The 17391-nt window shown below is 37.3% G+C and overlaps 1 protein-coding gene across 1 annotated transcript; it reads left to right on the top strand.

Moving 5' to 3' along the window:
• The first annotated feature begins 222 nt into the window (after positions 1 to 222).
• On the top strand, positions 223 to 16984 carry LOC107045731 (chorion peroxidase). The gene is made up of 10 exons (XM_015268077.1): positions 223 to 289; positions 974 to 1194; positions 1277 to 1403; positions 3149 to 3358; positions 3429 to 3610; positions 4891 to 4976; positions 5047 to 5266; positions 5765 to 6070; positions 6157 to 6339; positions 14922 to 16984. The coding sequence occupies exons 1-10, from the start codon at positions 282 to 284 to the stop codon at positions 16751 to 16753; spliced, it is 3375 nt and encodes a 1124-aa protein (XP_015123563.1). The 5' UTR covers positions 223 to 281; the 3' UTR covers positions 16754 to 16984.
• Positions 16985 to 17391: the final 407 nt, after the last annotated feature.

Raw genomic sequence — 17391 nt, 5'->3', positions numbered from 1 at the left:
TCAGAGGGCTGCAGATGGTGTCGAACTTGCGCCAGGGATGGAAATGACGTGGGTTGTTTGGACATTGGTCCACCCACGTCGTTCAATTCAAAGGGGATTTCAAGTGTCAATAATAATTCTTGTGGCCTACCAAGCCAATCAACTGGAGAATCGGCGAATTATGTTTACAGTGGTGCAGCAACGTCAGGAAGAAAGGTGCAGATACGTGCCAAAGTGTTGTATGGCTCGGGCAAGGCTATTGCTAATCTCCAAGCTCGTGAGCGAGCTGCCAAACATTAATCATGACGAGGTGAGTCCCTTCTCTACTATTGACTTCTGATTTATTTGATGATAAATGGATGACACTGTGTTTTTGATGGCATTGCAACGAAAAAAAAACACATTCAATCGAGCCGAATAGATGTGAGTGTTGAGGTATCAGGTATGGCAATGGGTGACGGTGAAACATGGTGCCACCGACTCACCCAGAAGCCCCCAACGTACCCCAGTGGGCCGTCGTTCGATGGACTCGGCCAACGGTAACAGTAAAAAAATGCACGAATCAAGTGAGCAAAGAGGCGTCAAGGTATTGCCCCGAGCGATATTCTGTATCCCAGTGCGAAAGAGGCGGCTAAGACGACTTGGTTCGATTCAATATCAGTTAGTTTGTCCCTCACGTTCATCGATCTCTCTCCACCAGGATAACTAATTCTTTCCCCGACATCAATTACTAAGATTCCTTTCTCATATAGTTTGGTTCATTGAACGAATGCTTACCCTTTGGTCGATAACATGTGGGACTTGAAGTAAGTTTTGTTTTTACGCTCTTGGGAATTGTGATGAACTTTTTATTTTTCTCAATCAATTTACTTCGCGAAAATACCGTTAGTAACCGTTAGGATTTTATCCGTATACTTGATCCTTTGTATTTGTGTTGCGGATATATGAAACTATGGTGGAATAAAAACAAACAAAATAATGGGAGAATTTATAGATCTCTCATCAGAATACTCTTGGCTGGCGGCGTCATCGTCCAGTTGACCGGACAATCGGTTCAAGAGATTAAAAATTATACTGAAAAAGAGGAGAGAGGAAAGCCGTCCAATTCAGGCTTGGATGAAGGGCTGGAGAAGGATTTTTATTTAGCTGAGGAGTTTGGAATAAAGGCGATGAATCAACTGTATGACATTGAGGAGCCCAAGTTGTTTTCTAATGGTAATAATGGAAGTAATTGAAGTGGAAACTAACAAGCCAATTGACCCTTCAATTTTGTATTTTTCTTTCGCTCTTTTTACAGGAGTATTTTTAGCGGATGAGCATCCAGCGCGGTACGTTGCAGCATTCAATCGTCAATCAGAGGAAGCAAAGGATTTGGCTAAAGTCGCATATGCAGCGCTCAAAGGCTCTGGGAAACTTGCAGAAAAGTATGTTGATTAACGAAGAAGAATACTAGTAAAAAATTTACACGAATTTTCCGGAAAATGATCTTGAATTTGATTTAAGGGATAAAAGTCAATGGAATTTCAAGTTTCTCTCAAAATTCAACTGAAGTCCATGTTTTTAGTGGCAGGAAGAGGAAAATTCCAGAATTTACGTAAATTTTCAAGTGAAAATGAATATGCACTGCCAAATTCCTTGAATTTTCAGGCAATTCCTTTAAAGGTCTTGGAATTCCAGGAATTTTTGAAGGAATTTCCTAAAAATTCAGAGGAATCTGGAATTCAACGGGAGATTTTTCTGAATTTTCTTGATTTTTCCCACGGATTTCTCCATAAAATTTCAAGGGACATGACACTTGTTACAAATTTCCAGAACCCTTACTGGACATTTCAGTGACAAATTTTCATTAGTAAATAGTGTTAAAAAAATTTGGCTGAATTTTCCGGAAAAAGACCTTGAATTCGATTTAAGGGGTAAAAGTCAATGGAATTTCAAGTTTCTCTAAAAAGTTATGCAAAGTCCCATTTTTTTAGCAGCAGAAGACGAAAATTCCACAATTTACATAAATTTTCAAGTGAAAGTGAATATTCATTGCCAAATTCCTTCGAATTTTCGGACAATTCCTTTAAAATGCTCGGAATTCCTAGAATTTTTGAAGGAATTTCCTAAAAATTCAGAAGAATTTGGAGTTTAGGGAGAGATTTCTTTGAATTTTCCTGATTTTTCATCAATCTTCCCGGAATAATTAAACTAAAATTGACAGTTCTCACGGATTTTTCCTTAAAATTATGAATTCTGAATGACAAAATTCCTTGAAATTATAGTGGAAATGTTACTTGTTAGAAATTTCCAAGACCTTTACTGAAAATTTCAGTGAAAATTTTTTAAAAGTGAACAGTGTTAAAATAATTTGACTGAATTTTAAGGAAAAAGACCTTGAATTCGATGTGAAGGGTAAAAGTCAATTAAAGTTTCAGAGAAATTTGAAGTGAAGTCTCATTTTTTTAGCGACAGAAAGACGGAAATTCCCCAATTTACATGCATTTTCAAGTGAAAATGAATATGCACTACCAAATTCCCTGAAAATTCAGAGAAATCTGGAATGCAAGAAGATTTTTCTCAATTTTCCTGATTTTTTATTAATTCCTCCGAAATAATTAAACTGAAAATTACAGTTCCCACGAATTTCTCCATAAAATTATGAATTTTCAATGACAAAATTCCTTGAAATTTCAGTGAAAAGGATGTTAGAAATTTCCAAGACCCTCACCGCAAATTTTCGTGAAAAATTTGCAGCAGTGAACACTTCGTTTCACAAAGAAATTTGGCTAAATTTTTCGGAAAAAAGACCTTGAATTTGATTTAAAGGGTAAAAGTCAATCGAATTTCAAGTTTCTCGAAACTTCAAGTGAAGTCCCATTTTTTTAGCGGCAGAAAGACGGAAATTCCCCAATTTACTTGAATTTTCGAGTGAAAATGAATATTCACTGCCAAATTCCCTTGAATTTTCAGGCAATTGAATTTTCAGAAAATTCAGAGGAATTTGGAATTCATGTATTTCTCCATAAAATTATGAATTGTCAACGACAAAATTCCTTGAAATTTCAGTGGACATGTTACTTGTTAGAAATTTCCAAGATTGTTACTGGAAATTTCGGCGGAAAATTTTCAACAGTAAAGTAGTAACAATTTTTCATCTCTTTCTTTAATGAGTAACTGTTATTCCCAGGTATGCAAATATGACAGATCCTGTAACAAGTCAACTCGTGAGAGAGGCCACGTCCACCTGGACTTTCCGAAGGGCTGGATTTCGCGAACGATGCCCTAGAAATGATCACCCCAATTGCCCACCAGCGAGTCAAAAATACCGAACTGCCGACGGAAGTTGCAATAATCTAGAGCACTTGTGGTGGGGCTCGGCCATGTCTACAATGCAGAGGTATTATTAAGAGCCATTTTTCACGAGGGGGAAAACTTTTCTTACGTACTAAAGACGACGGTTTATGAAGATTTTTAGATCCAGTTTATGGTGATGGAATTGAGTCCATAAGGAGATCACGAAGAACCGGACGGCCACTGCCAAGTCCACGCGATATTTCCGTTTTAATACATGAGGATAGGAATATTCCGCTTGCTTCAGTCACGCACATGCTAATGCAGTGGGGACAGTTCGTCGATCATGATATCACTGGTGAAAGATAAATATAATTTTGGGGGAAGTATTTCGTTGCGAAATCAATAACGGGGCAAATTATGGGATATTAGCGGGGGCAAACGACTGATATAACGACGAATATCTGAATTTTTAATAAAATTTCAGTGGCAAAGCGGTAAAACAGTTCAACTTTATTTAGCCCTTAGCTGAGTTGTCGAGGAATATCTCCAAATCTAAGGGACATAACGTAATGACCTTTTTCGTAGGGCGAACTGACGGCTACAAAACAGGCCATGACAGAAATTTTGCCATCTCCGTTAAATTTCGAGATATTGATTGAAAACTGGCCAATACTCAAAATCGACTTGAACCGTCTTGCCGCTTCGCTACTGATTTGCAAGTTTATTATTCCAAACACATTTTAAGAACTGAGTATTCGAGAAATATATGATAATTTTCCATATCTCACTGACACTTTTCTTATACCCTTGTTATCAAATATTCCCTGGTGAATGAGTAGTAAAAAATACTAGAGATAAGCAGAAACCCTTAGCTGAGTTTTCGAGAAATATCTTCGAATCTAAGAGACATAACGAAATTTTCTTAATGACCTTTTTCGTAGGGCGAACTGAGGGCTACAAAAAAGGCCATGACAAAAATTTTGCTACCTCCGTTCGATTTCAGGATATTGATTGAAAACTGGCCAATACTCAAAATCGACTTGAACCGTTTTACCGCTTCGCTACTGATTTGCAAGTTTATTATTCCAAACACGTTTCAAGAATTGAGTATTCGAGAAATATATGAGAATTTTTCATAGCTCACTCTGAAACCTTTTTCTTATACCCCTTTTATAAAATATTCTCCGATGAATGAGTAGTAGAAAAAAAACTGGAGATAAGCGGAAACCCTTAGCTAAGTGTTCGAGCAATATCTCCGAATCTAAAGGAGATAACAAAATTTTCGTAATAACCTGTTTTGTAGCCCTCAATGAGTTCTACAAAAAAGGTCGTGACAAAAATTTTGCTATCTCCGTTTGATTTTGAGATATTGATTGAAAACTGGCCAATACTCAAGATCGACTCGAACCGTTTTACTGCTTCGCTACTGATTTGTAAATTTATTATTCCAAACATGTTTCAAGGACTGAGGAATCGCGAAATATATGAGAATTTTTCATATCTCACTCTGAAACTCTTTTCTTATACCCTTTTTATAAAATATCCCCCGGTGAATGTGTAATAAAAAAATCCGGAGATAACCAGAAATCCTATATTTTTTACCACCTCTTTACGATAAGGAATCCTATATTTCAGCGGCTGCACAGTCCCGAGGCTTCAACGGCACATTCCCCCAGTGCTGTCGGAATCGCGGAGCCGAATTCCAACCACCGGAATTCATGGTACTTGACCATTTCTCCTTTGTAACGTTATACTCTCGAGAATTTGATAATGATGATAATGAAATTTTAGCATCCTGATTGCCTCCCCATCATAGTTAATCCACAGGATCGATTCTTTGGGAGGCACGGTGTGAGATGCCTGGAATTTGTGAGGAGTGGGCCAGCACCTAGAGAAAATTGTGGCTTTGGTCCGCGTGAGCAGTTATCCCAGGTCACAAGTTTCATAGATGCATCGATGGTTTACAGCAATAATGCTGTGCACAGCGATAGCCTGCGGATCTTTCGGAACGGTAAATATATTCACCGGTTTTATAACAAAGAAATTTAATGGAAGAAGGTCATTGGTTTGAAGTGAATTAGCGCTCTGAGCAAAATGGGCCATATAAACGAAGAATACAATTTTTCATGGAAGCTTCTTTATTCGAAATAAATAACCCTTTTTTATTATTCAGAAATATTCTCTTCTGATTAAAACAAATTTATTCATTGTCGAATAAAATAGATACTTTTTCCAATTCTAAAAACCAATGCTCTTCGTTAATGAAATAAAAAAATGTATTTACTGATTTTGATAGATTGCTATTTTAAATTCAACCAAAGGTCAATTCGCCGGGAATCAATCTCCTATTTCACGAGTTTTTAATGGAAAGTATATTCGAATGAGATAAAGTAACTGAAATAAAACCTATTCGATTCCCATAAATCATTTATACAGCTCTGGGAATTGAGAATTCTGTTTTAAAGTCAAAAGTCGAACGTGAAATAAAGAAAATTTAATTTCCCCTAAGGTCTCTTGCAGTACGGAAAAATTCAGTCTCGAAAGCCACTACTCCCAAAAGGTGAGCCAGATGACCTCTGTCGACGTGGTTCATTATCAACGAATTGCTTCCGAGCTGGTGATGCCCGTTTGAGTGAACAACCCGCTCTCACGTCACTCCATGTAGTTTTTCTCAGACTGCATAATAGAATAGCCACCGAATTGGCTGCACTGAATTCCCACTGGAGTGACGAGAAACTGTTTCAGGAGAGTCGTAAAATCGTTGGTGCACTGGTGCAGCATGTTACATACAGGGAATATTTACCCATTGTCCTCGGTAAGCCAGCACACTATTTCGTTTAATATTTCTTCTCTAAATCACCATGCATTTGCATATCTTTCATAAATGTTTCCACTTTCAAGGACCGGAAGTGATGAGAATTTTCGATCTCGAGCTGGTGAGGGATGGATATTACAAGGGATATGATTCAACGAGCAATCCTAATATAGCCAATTCATTCTCCGCTGCGGCGTATCGATTTGGACACTCTTTGGTTCAGCCTAGTTTCGCCCGATACGATAGGGATCATCGTGTGATATTCGATAGTGAGTCATGATTTTTTTTTTCACTGAAGGTGGAATAACTTTGAATTACTTCATGCGCAATAATGCTTCATCCTCGTGGGGATTATGGGGATTGCAAAATAATAGTGCGTATTCTGGTAGATCTGTAGCGAAGCGGTCAAAGGATATTTGAGTATTTTTTACACTTTGGTACATACCACACTATAAATTCAACCATTTTGAATCATCAAATTTGTCAATTAAATTTGGTGAGAAAAATTTGGAAAAAATGATGAATAATCAGCGTCATTCAAATTACATTTTGCACAGAATTGATTTTTTAAAAACATGCGCTGTTTTTAAATAAATCATTGAAATTGTTTAAACTTTCGGAAACCTTATTTTTTTAGGCATGAAATCGATTTCTGGTAAAATTGTGGATATGAATAGATTTGTTACGATTCCGAACACATGATTTTTGTGCTGAAAAATTGATTGTTTATAAGTTATTTACAGAAAATGCTCGTAATTTTCAGAAATTGCAATTTTTTAAGGTTTTCATCAATAATTTTTTTAGATTTTTAAGATGTTTTCTAACGGTTCAGTATCGAGATTCAAATTCCGACTTGTAAAGTTTAAATAATAAAATCATTGTAAAATGTCGGGAAACTTGGGGTGAAGTGGGTCTCAAATGAAAGCTCTCATGTTTGGCTACGAAAGTAGAAAAGCATTTCACTGGAGAATAAATAGCCAAACTACCTCTTCTTTGATATCTTTAAGGATATCCAAGTATCTTTTACAGTTTGGTACAGACCACACTATAGATTCAACCATTTTCAATCATCAAATTTGTCAATTAAATTCCGTGAGAAATATTGTAAAAAATTATGAATAATCAGCGTCATTCAAATTACATTTTGCACAGAATTATGATTTTTTAAAACATTCGCTGTTTTTACATAAATAATTGAAATTGTTCAAACTTTCGGAAACCTTATTTGTTCAGGCATGAAGTCGATTTCTGGTAAAATTTTGAGTAGGAATAAATTTGTTACGTTTCCGATCAAATGATTTTTATGGTGGGAAATTGATTGTTTATAAATTATTAACAGAAAATACTCGTAATTTTCGAAAATTGCAATTTTTCAACTATTTCATCAATCTTTCTCCAAAAGTAAACTTTCTATTTTTTTTTTCAGATTTTTAAAATGTTTTCTAGCGGTTCAATATCGAGATTCAAATTCCGAATTGCAAAGTTTAAATGATAAAATCATCATAAAATGTCTGGAAACTTGGGTTGAGATGGGGCTCAAATGAAAGCTCTGATTTTCGACTACAAAAGTAGAAAAGCATTTCACTGGAGAATAAAGTAGCCAAAGTACTTAGATATCCTCAGGTAGATTTTGACTATTGGTCAGTTTTCAATGAATATCTCGGCAACTAAACTTCAATGAATCTAAGGCAACAAAACTTTTGTTATAACTTTTTTTGTAAAGCGAATTGAGAGCTACGAAAAAGGTAATTTCAAAGGAAATTTCGCTATCTCCTTTAGATTCGGAGATATTTCTCAAAAACTCAGGTGAGAACTAAGTTGACTTTAACCGTTTTACCGCTTCGCTACTGAATATTGTCAGCCCAGACCTGCGGGAACACGAGATTCTATAAACGTACCTTTCTCCGAAATTACTGAGAATGGAAAATGAAAAATAGAAAGAAAGATCTTCTCTTTCAAATTGAATACATTTAACCCCAGTCCGGTCACCCTACGCGTCCCAGCGACTTTGTCACCTTCGCGGGAATGTACCGCCGTGTTATTCAGTCTTTAACGCTGCCAAATTTACTCTACGCTGCCCGGGCGCGTTTTGCGAGTTTCTGGCAACGTTGCGTGACGGGCCATTTCATTTAGCACGGGAAAAAAATTCTTCTGTTGGAAATGATTCATTTTCTTTTGAAATTTTGGGAATTATGTTGTTTGGAAATCACTATAATGTGTTATACACTTCAATTGAAAAAGACAATTTTTTTAAATTTTCCCGGTTATCCAGTCAATGGTAATTAACGAAAAACGACGCGCTGCGGTGTTTCCTTCATATGGTGACCAATCGTGCCAAGTTTTGCAAAAAAATCCCTCGTGCAAGTGCTCGGGAGTTTTCAACCTGCAAAACTTGACAAAACTTGCAGGTCTAAAAATTCCGGGTGCTGGCGTGAGAGATTTTTCTGCAAAACTTGACACCCTTTGGAGCTCTTGGGGTATTACCACTGAGAAGTACGTCCTTACTTCTATCAAGAAACTCATGGCTCGAAAACTGACGAGAAGAAAATATCTGACACCGAAAAAAACCTTTCGTCAAGCGATTTTGTACTTGCCCAAAAGATGAGGGGAAATTTGTTCACAAGACAGCAACTTCTCGAACCAAGTCACGTGGTTTTTGCATCAAAATATTCCAAATTTGAAACTAAAAATTTATTGAATAAATTGATTCAACTAGACTTGGTTTGAGGAGTCACTTTCTTATCATAAACAAGTTATCCTCATCTTTGGGTCAAGTACAAAATCTCTTGACGAAAGTTTTTTCCTTCTCAGTGGAAGATTTAAAAAAAAAAATTTTTTTCCAAGATATTTTCTTCTTGTCAATTTTCGAACCATGAGTTTTTTGATAGAAGTCAAACCGTACTTGCCAAAAAGAAAATTTTTTCTCAGTATGCTCAGGTGCTCAATGCTAAGTCTGCCCACCAACGCAGTGCGCCAGCACCTCAGGGTTCAAATTGAATACATTCGGTACAATATATGTTTTGGGTATCTTGATTATTATGGGATGAATATTCATGCGTGAAATTTGACGGAGAAATGCGTACAACACGCTACCCGGTATTATACAGAGCTCAACATTAACCTGGGCCGCTCCTTCAATCCCTCGTATCTCCCTAGATAATCGGAATAGACCAAAAATACCCAGGAACAAATGTGCTCAATTTGCTGAGAGGAAGATGTTTCTTTCCAGCTTTTTTTTCTTACCCCACAATGGATTTCGAGAGAACTCCACTTGAAAAATTGAAGCGTTAACCATTTGTGTTTACACGCCATTAGACAAAAAACGTCGACGAATTCGGTTTCTTCAACTCGTAGAACGGTAAAATACAGCCGTAATATTTCACTGCCATATCCACCTGAGCCTCGATATCATGTAACTATAATTCTACTGAACGTGAATCATCCAGGCAGAAATTCCGCGTGGTTATCATACGGGAATACGAATTTCCGAGAAATGTGAATATTAATGTCCTGAATGTCCGAGAGGAATATTTTCTTAGATGATAGAGAAGATATTAACTTTAAGGACCTAATTTTTCTTTCGTTATTTAAATCTCGCAGTGGTGGTTTTTTAGGGGGCTTAAATAAATTTTCAGATAGTTTATACATAAGATCCACGCCAAATCAGCAGGTCAAAAAAGGTGATGCTGGGGATTTTTGTTTCATTTTTTTCTGAAGAGACGGCGATTAGACAAAAATTTCAAAAAGAGAACGATTGAAAAATATGGATAATTGAGAGTTATGATTTTTTGAAAATTGCCAATTTTTGTCCAAAAAATTTTTTTTATCCAAATTGGCCCCAATATATCTGAGAGGTTTCAAGCTATTAAATCGCCCTTTGGTACACTTAAAGAACATGAAAAATTCCTCAAATTTAGACGTTATACATTATTACATTGTCTTCAGTTTAACGGGGTTTATAGGAGAAAACGTTTTTTTTAACGTTAATTACTCAAAAAGCTCGTTATTTTTAATCTAAAATTTTCACCAAAAATTGTCAATAAAATGTCAAGAATTTTGGCGTCAGTTAGAGTTAGTCTTTCGCCGTAATTCGGCGGTTATTAATTTTTTCATTCAGACAAGGATGGAAAATGACCGAAAATCACTATTATTCATGTAATTACCGCCCAAACAAGTGAATATGAATCTAAAAATCTGCTTCAAATGAGTTGATTCGCGACTTGATTCGATCCCACTCAGATCAAATACATGGAGAGAAATATTCAATAAAAATTACGTATCTTTTCCGTAATTTCGGAGAGAAATGTGGTTGTAGGAAATTTTACGGAACTGTCACGGAATTTTTCCAGAGCGTTCCGTAATTTTTATCTCAATCTCATGCGAAAAATTACGACACCGTCACTTAAGTTTTCTGAGTCGATTCCGTAATCGGTGAGCGAACTGTGAGTTCCGTAATTTTTATCTCAATCTCATGCGAAAAATTACGACACCGTCACTTAAGTTTTCTGAGTCGATTCCGTAATCGGTGAGCGAACTGTGAGTTCCGTAATTTTTACTGAACATTTCTCTCCGTGTAGAGGCGCCGGATTGAATAAAGAAATTTTTAGGACTGAATATTGTGAGATTTGTATGGTGTTGTTTTTTGTATGCGTCTTGGGCAATTTCATGGGCGACAAAATCATTCACGAGGACAAGAATATATTGCATAAGACCTCACTTGAGCGACGTGAGATGTGATGTCTGGGAGAATCGAGCGACTGAAAAAAAATGCTTGTCTCAAGTAAATATGTCCGATCTCTGAGAAAATTCTTCTCCCAGTATGGACCTTGGCAGGTGCTTATATTTCGCTAATAACACGAATATTCTGGCATTGAGACAATTTTAACCCTCAACGGATACACCTGAACGTTCCTCCTACGGATACACTGGGGTGGTTGATCACCCTATCCCTATTGCCATATTTCTATGAGAAATGTAACGTAAAAGTGATACATCTTTATGATTGTATCTCTCGAGCAGATTGATACCCGTGGGATTGAAATCCGTGCCATTCAATTCAACGAAAAATGTATTGAACCCTTATAGCGTTTTCATTACACTGTCCGTAAAGCGTTATTTTACGGACACTTCGTGTCCGTCAAACACCGTTTACGGGCACTACACGGAGAGAACTGTTCAATAAAAATTACGGAACTCACAGTTCGCTCACCGATTACGGAATCGACTCAGAAAATTTAAGTGACGGTATCGTAATTTTTCACAGGAGATTCAGGTGAAAATTACACGGAGAGAAATTTTCTAGAAAAATTGTTGTACGAGTACTGGAAAAAATTACAATTCACCGGCTGTGAAAAATTCTAGTGCTGTTAAGGAAAAATTTCTTGGTATTTCTGGTAAAATTTCTGGGGATTTCTGTGAAATTTTCACAAAAATACGGGGAAAAATTCACGTTTTCTCCAATAAAATTTCTGGTGCCGGCACTAGAATTTTTTCCTGGCCGTCACTTTGCGCTTCTTTTCCCGTGCTAGCACTAAAATTTTATCTAAAAAATTTCTCTCCGTGTATGGAACGCTCTGGAAAAATTCCGTGACAGTTCCATTAAATTTCCTACAACCACATTTCGCTCCGAAATTATGGAAAAGATACGTAATTTTTATTGAATATTTCTCTCCGCGTGAAGAAAAATTATGTTCGTCATAGTACATTATGTCATTAGGCGATAAAAGTATTATTCTCGCCTTCAGTTTGGATTATAAACCTACATTCGTCAGATAATACTTTCATCGCCATGTGACAGCATCCTCTTGAAATCAAGAAATCATCAGAATCTACCAGAAATCATGGAAATCACGAAAAAACAAAAGAAATCATGGTTTTCAATTCTTATTGAGAAATCACTGAAATCATTCAAGAAACCATAGGAAATCATCCCATTTTGAAATCACTGAGTCACTCGATTGAGGAGTGGTCAGCCCCTCGCATATAAGAGTGGAAACTTCATTGAATTTCAAGTACCGATTCAGCTGAAAAAGTCTCTGAGTCATCATGAATAGAATGGAGCATTCTATGAAGATGGAAAAGTGGCAATAACTCTGAGATTTGCCACTATGGGAAGTTGTTCATTCCGTTTCTCACAGATATCGGCAATCAATAAACAGAGCAACGCGTGAGGACCAGGAAATGTTATCTATCTCAACTTTTTTTCGTCTCCTATTTACTTCAAGTTCCTTATCACTAGTTGACCTCGATTGTTCGACCCTCACGTTTCTGTGTTATTTAACCAGCGCTATGGCCATGGTGAATACTTTGACGTAACCAAATTCCGAATGGGTCTGACAGTTCCGGAGACATTCAGCTAACCCCATCGTTTGCATATCAATGCATTTGAGAAACTCTTGGTCCAATAATGCTCAAATGCTGTACATAAGTATCACTCGAAACTACTGCCTGAATACGAGCTCACTCTTCCGATTTTAGTTCAAGACGTTTTTTTCAAGTCATTAACCCAGTTCTAGGAATATACAACTTGCATATCAGTAGCGAAGTGGTAAAAGGAGAGAAATCAATTCTGACTACTGACCAGTTTTCAATCTATATCTCGGAATCTAAGGAAGATGGCAAAATTTTTGTTATGACATTTTTTGTGGAGCCGATTGAGCGCTACAACAATGTAATTACGAAAATTTCCCTTATCTCCCTTAGATTCGGAAATATTCCTCAAAAACTCAACTGGGGGATAAGTCGACCTATCTCCGTTTATCACTCCACTACTGATATAGACTTTTTTCCAGAAATGAACGTCAAATCTTTAGACTGCATGACATTTTCATGATGCCAGGAGCTTCTATTCCAGGGAAAAACTAGGCGTCATGAAACATGGAGATATCATTAAATTTTATTTTCGATTTCCGGGGTGATTACCGAAATTACCCTCAATATAGATCTAGACCCTAGATCAGGAAGTTTGAAATACGTATCTCTATAAATAATTTAAATGATTATTATCTGGCCTGACTGAGTTGTCAGTGAAAAGGAAAAAACAAAGAATAATTTATGTGTCGACATTACGATGAACATTAGAGATCCTCTGAGGACAACTCAATCAATCTTCCTATGTAGAACAATAATTTACATTCTTAATTCAATCAGTCACATAATTGAATGCTTATTGTTTTTTTTACTGACGAATGTCAGGCCGACTGATATTCACTAGCAGTTTTTAACCCAATAAAAGCTCAATAAAAACCCTTTAATTCCCTCGGACTAATTAGAAAAATCAAAAATCCTCAAGAGTCACTGAGAAAATATGAGAATTTCCTCGAATTTTTTAGGAAACCTGAAATTCACGCACGCAAAAATTTTCCATAAAAATCTAGTGGATTCGTTGGAACATTCAATTGGAGTTCTATTAAACTTCTATTTAAAGCTCTATTATTGTTTCGCTAATTCCTTCAATCGAAGTGTCTAATAGAAAATACTTCATTGAAAAAATCAATAGAATTTGATTTATCTATACAATTTATTCTATTGGGATGTTTCCTAGAGTAATTCCTCGGCTCTCATTTTCCAATTTTTTTTGTTTGATTTTTTTTAATAAGAGGAGAAAAAAAAGTAAAAAAAAACTTGGACAGTTTATGTAGAGGAATTTCTATAAAAAATGTCTTAATAAAAAACTGTGGAGAAAGATTAAATCATACTGATTTTTGCTATAAAATATTTTTACCGGACATTTTCTATTAAAAAAAAACAGAGTAAAGCTGCCAAACTTTTCAATAGAATCGGCGAAAAACTAATAAAATTTTCAATAGAAGTGCAATAGAAATCCATTAGAATATTGTAATTCATTCGAGATTTTCAAGCTTTTTCTACACTTTTTTTCGTACGTGTTTTTGGTGATTTTTTTATTTGTTGGAAACCCGTGAATGTTTTCAGGGAAGCCCGGATTTATTTAATTTCCTCAATTATTTTAGAAAACCACTAAAGTTCTCTAGATCCTTCGAAAAATTTGTGAATTTCCTCGATATGCTAAAAATATCTTGGACAAATAGTAGAATTGTATGAAATATTCTAGAGAACTTCATCGACGCTTATCGAATAGGAGTTTTCCCGATGATTGGCGAACTTTCCACAAAACTCTGAATCGATCTAGAAGATTCTACAACTTCCTAGAAACTCCCACGAAGTTTGAGGTTCCGGAAAATCGGACATCTCAAATTACACAAATTATGCCTTTATTTATCACCAACCAGTCGATGAATAATACTCTTCAAATGTTCATAAATATCCACGCACGTTAGCGATGTAACAATACACGCACGAAAAAATTTAATAAAAAAACTTATCGAATTCGTTAGAAAATTCTATTGAATTTCTATTAAACTTTCTATTAGTTTTTGGCTGATTCCATTGACACGTTCAAGAGAAAACATTCAATAGAAAAAGTCAACAGAATTCGATTTTTCTATATACCTTATTCTTTTCATATGTTTTCTATAGAATTTGCTCGACTCAAATTTTCTAAGTTTTTTTCATTCTATTTTTCTTTTCTTCTCATCAAGAAAATCAAACGAAGAAACTCAGAAAATTTGAGCCGAGGAAATTCTACAGAAAAAATCTCAATAGAATAAATTACATAGAAAAATTGAATCCTATTGACTTTTTCTACTGAACATTTTCAATTGAACATTTCAATAGAATCGGCCAAAAACTAATAGAACAATTCAATAGAAATTCAATAGAATTTCCTAACGAATTTGATAAGTTTTTCTATTAAATTTTTTTGTCCGTGTAATTCTAAAATAAGAATGACAAGACCCTAAGAAATGATACCATTTCCTTTCTCTTCTTTCAGACATAACAATTCACGGAGAATTCGGTAACCGCGAGGACCTCCAAAGTGTGGGCTCAGTGGATCGTATCCTCCTTGGCCTGGTGAATCAGCCATCCCAAAGACGTGACGAATTCATAACGGAGGAGTTGACCAATCATCTGTTTCAAATACCCGGCTTTTCATTCGGCATGGATTTGGCGGCAATAAACATTCAACGCGGCCGGGACCACGGCCTGGCTCCGTACGTTAATTGGCGTCAGCCCTGCGGTTTATCGCCCGTGAAAACATGGAAAGATTTGGAACGCGTGACTTCAGTGTCAATAACACGAAATTTCCGTAGAATTTACGAAACAATAGAGGACATTGACCTCTACTCAGCTGGTTTGGCGGAGAAACCAGTTGTGGGTGGACTGGTCGGGCCGACATTTGCCTGCATAATAGCCCAACAGTTTACTAATCTCCGTAAAGGGGATAGATTCTGGTATGAAAATCCCCACAGCCAGAGCAGTTTCAGCCTCCCCCAACTGGAGCAGATCCGTCGAATGTCATTGGCAAAAATATTATGCAAAACTCTGGACAATATCGACACAATCCAGCCCTTTGTATTCCTAACAACAGACACCCTCCGAAACGGAAGACTCTCGTGCGACGATGAACGATTGGGACAACTAAATCTTCATCCCTGGACAGAGGGAAAAAATAAAAACATCCCCCTGGACCTCGAAGACCCCCCAAACACCCTGAACACAGTCTCCGGGGAATCAGAGAACATCGGACTCGCCGCAAAAACCAAGCCAGTTTCCAGCGAAGCCAAGATGTTACCCTGGCAAAAGCCCAAGCCCGTGAGAACCAACGTCAACCAGAAGAATCGTATAATAGTAAAACGTCCCATCTTCTCTCAAGACAACGTAACAATCGTCGTTCAAAATCACGCTGTCAATTCTCCAGTGTTCGTAACTGACGCTATTTATAATTCCCACGTGCAGGGGCTCGAGCAGTTGCCCTCTGGGCCATCCCACAGGCCTCCAGCGTCAAAGCCATTATCAAAGCCCCCATTATCACATTTACCGCAAATTAATTATCCTGGAAGCGATCCTTCATTAACACAGGTGAATGATCAGAGTAATTATCCCTTCCCAGAGGTGGAGAGTGGGGGATTTCCTGGTGTAGCTAGTCCTCCCCATGGAGTCAATTCTGGTTATCAGACTGGAGGGGATATATCGTTAGGTGGCAGTAGCTTTGGGTATCACACGGGTCATTCCCCATCTGCTCCGAGTGCTCCTGGGTATTTGGGGGCAAATGGAAGCCTGGGATCTTACGGAAATCTGGGACAACAGCCGCAGATAATTCCTAGCTACCTTGCTGGAATTAGACCCTACGTCTCGGCCTATTCAGGCTATCCACTTCTCCAACTTAATCTCGACAATCCAAATCCACAACAATCGACATCAACGAGCCCCACATCAAGACCCGATTCCCCCAATTTCCCACCACTACCCTACCACAGCTACGGCTATCACCAGTACCAGAGTCCCAATGACTGGCTGAAACCAATCTACCGTCCAAACACCGATGAAACTCAACTCTCATTACACCCGGCATTAATTTCCAGCGCTAGTTACGCCATGAGAGCCAACTGGAAGACCATTACTCATAAAGATGATGAGACGGATATTAATTATGATGTACCAAAGCCGCTTGCAAGTTTTTCAAAGCCAGAGAGCGAGAAAGGGGCTCCGATTACCACTGGGGAATATGTTAACAGTCCTGACTTCACTACCACGATGAGAGACATTTATTCAAGTAGTGATGAGCTTCCAAGACCTTTGAGGCGAATACCACGAGAAATGTAGTTTTAATTCATATCAATCATGCTAATGGGTGTACGTATACTCCACTTTAATTTGATATCCTGTTGTCCAAAAAAAGAGAACTGTAAGAACCACAGAGGCGAATAAAGAGAACAAGGAAAGACAAAAAAGATGAAATAGAAATTGGGTCAATGGAATATCGAATGTGCTTCCCAGAACTCAATACTCAGCAAATGCAGAAAGAATTCGTAACGTCCATTGAATGAAGACTAATGTAATGTAACAATCATGTAATTCAATAAATTATTCAAAGATAGTTTTTCGATTTCTGTCGGCAATCTCTAGAAATAAATCTGAGAAAAAACTTCACTCCTACCTACCTTGCAACAAAACCAGAGGGAAATGGAGTTCAGCTCCCACGCATGCTCATTGCTCACCCACATCCCATTCGCATCCTATTCGAGCGTGAAAAGCGCCGCACAGTGGCGACGCATCAAGTTGCAATAAAATCATAACACAAAAAGATCAAAGAGAGAGAGAGAGAGAGAATTAATCGTCTGGAGGAGTTCATTGGCAAGTGCTGGAGGAAGAGACGAGGATGGAGCAGCCATCGTTATGGCGAGCGAGTGAGAGAGGCTGAGAACGGCCACACACCAATAATAAATAGTCGTTTAGTTAGG

The sequence above is a fragment of the Diachasma alloeum genome, unplaced genomic scaffold, assembly GCF_001412515.2.
Source record: "Diachasma alloeum isolate Michigan unplaced genomic scaffold, Dall2.0 Dall_scaffold_00181, whole genome shotgun sequence".
In the NCBI taxonomy this organism is placed as follows: Eukaryota; Metazoa; Arthropoda; class Insecta; order Hymenoptera; family Braconidae; genus Diachasma; species Diachasma alloeum.
The sequence above is the reverse complement of the archived record's forward strand: the minus strand, read 5'-3'. Positions and strand labels throughout refer to the sequence as shown.

Coding starts and splice junctions, on each gene's coding strand:
- LOC107045731 (XM_015268077.1), top strand. Junction 3,611..4,890: donor CGTCGATCATGATATCACTG/GTGAAAGATAAA, acceptor CCTATATTTCAG/CGGCTGCACAGTCCCGAGGC. Junction 6,071..6,156: donor ATATTTACCCATTGTCCTCG/GTAAGCCAGCAC, acceptor TCCACTTTCAAG/GACCGGAAGTGATGAGAATT.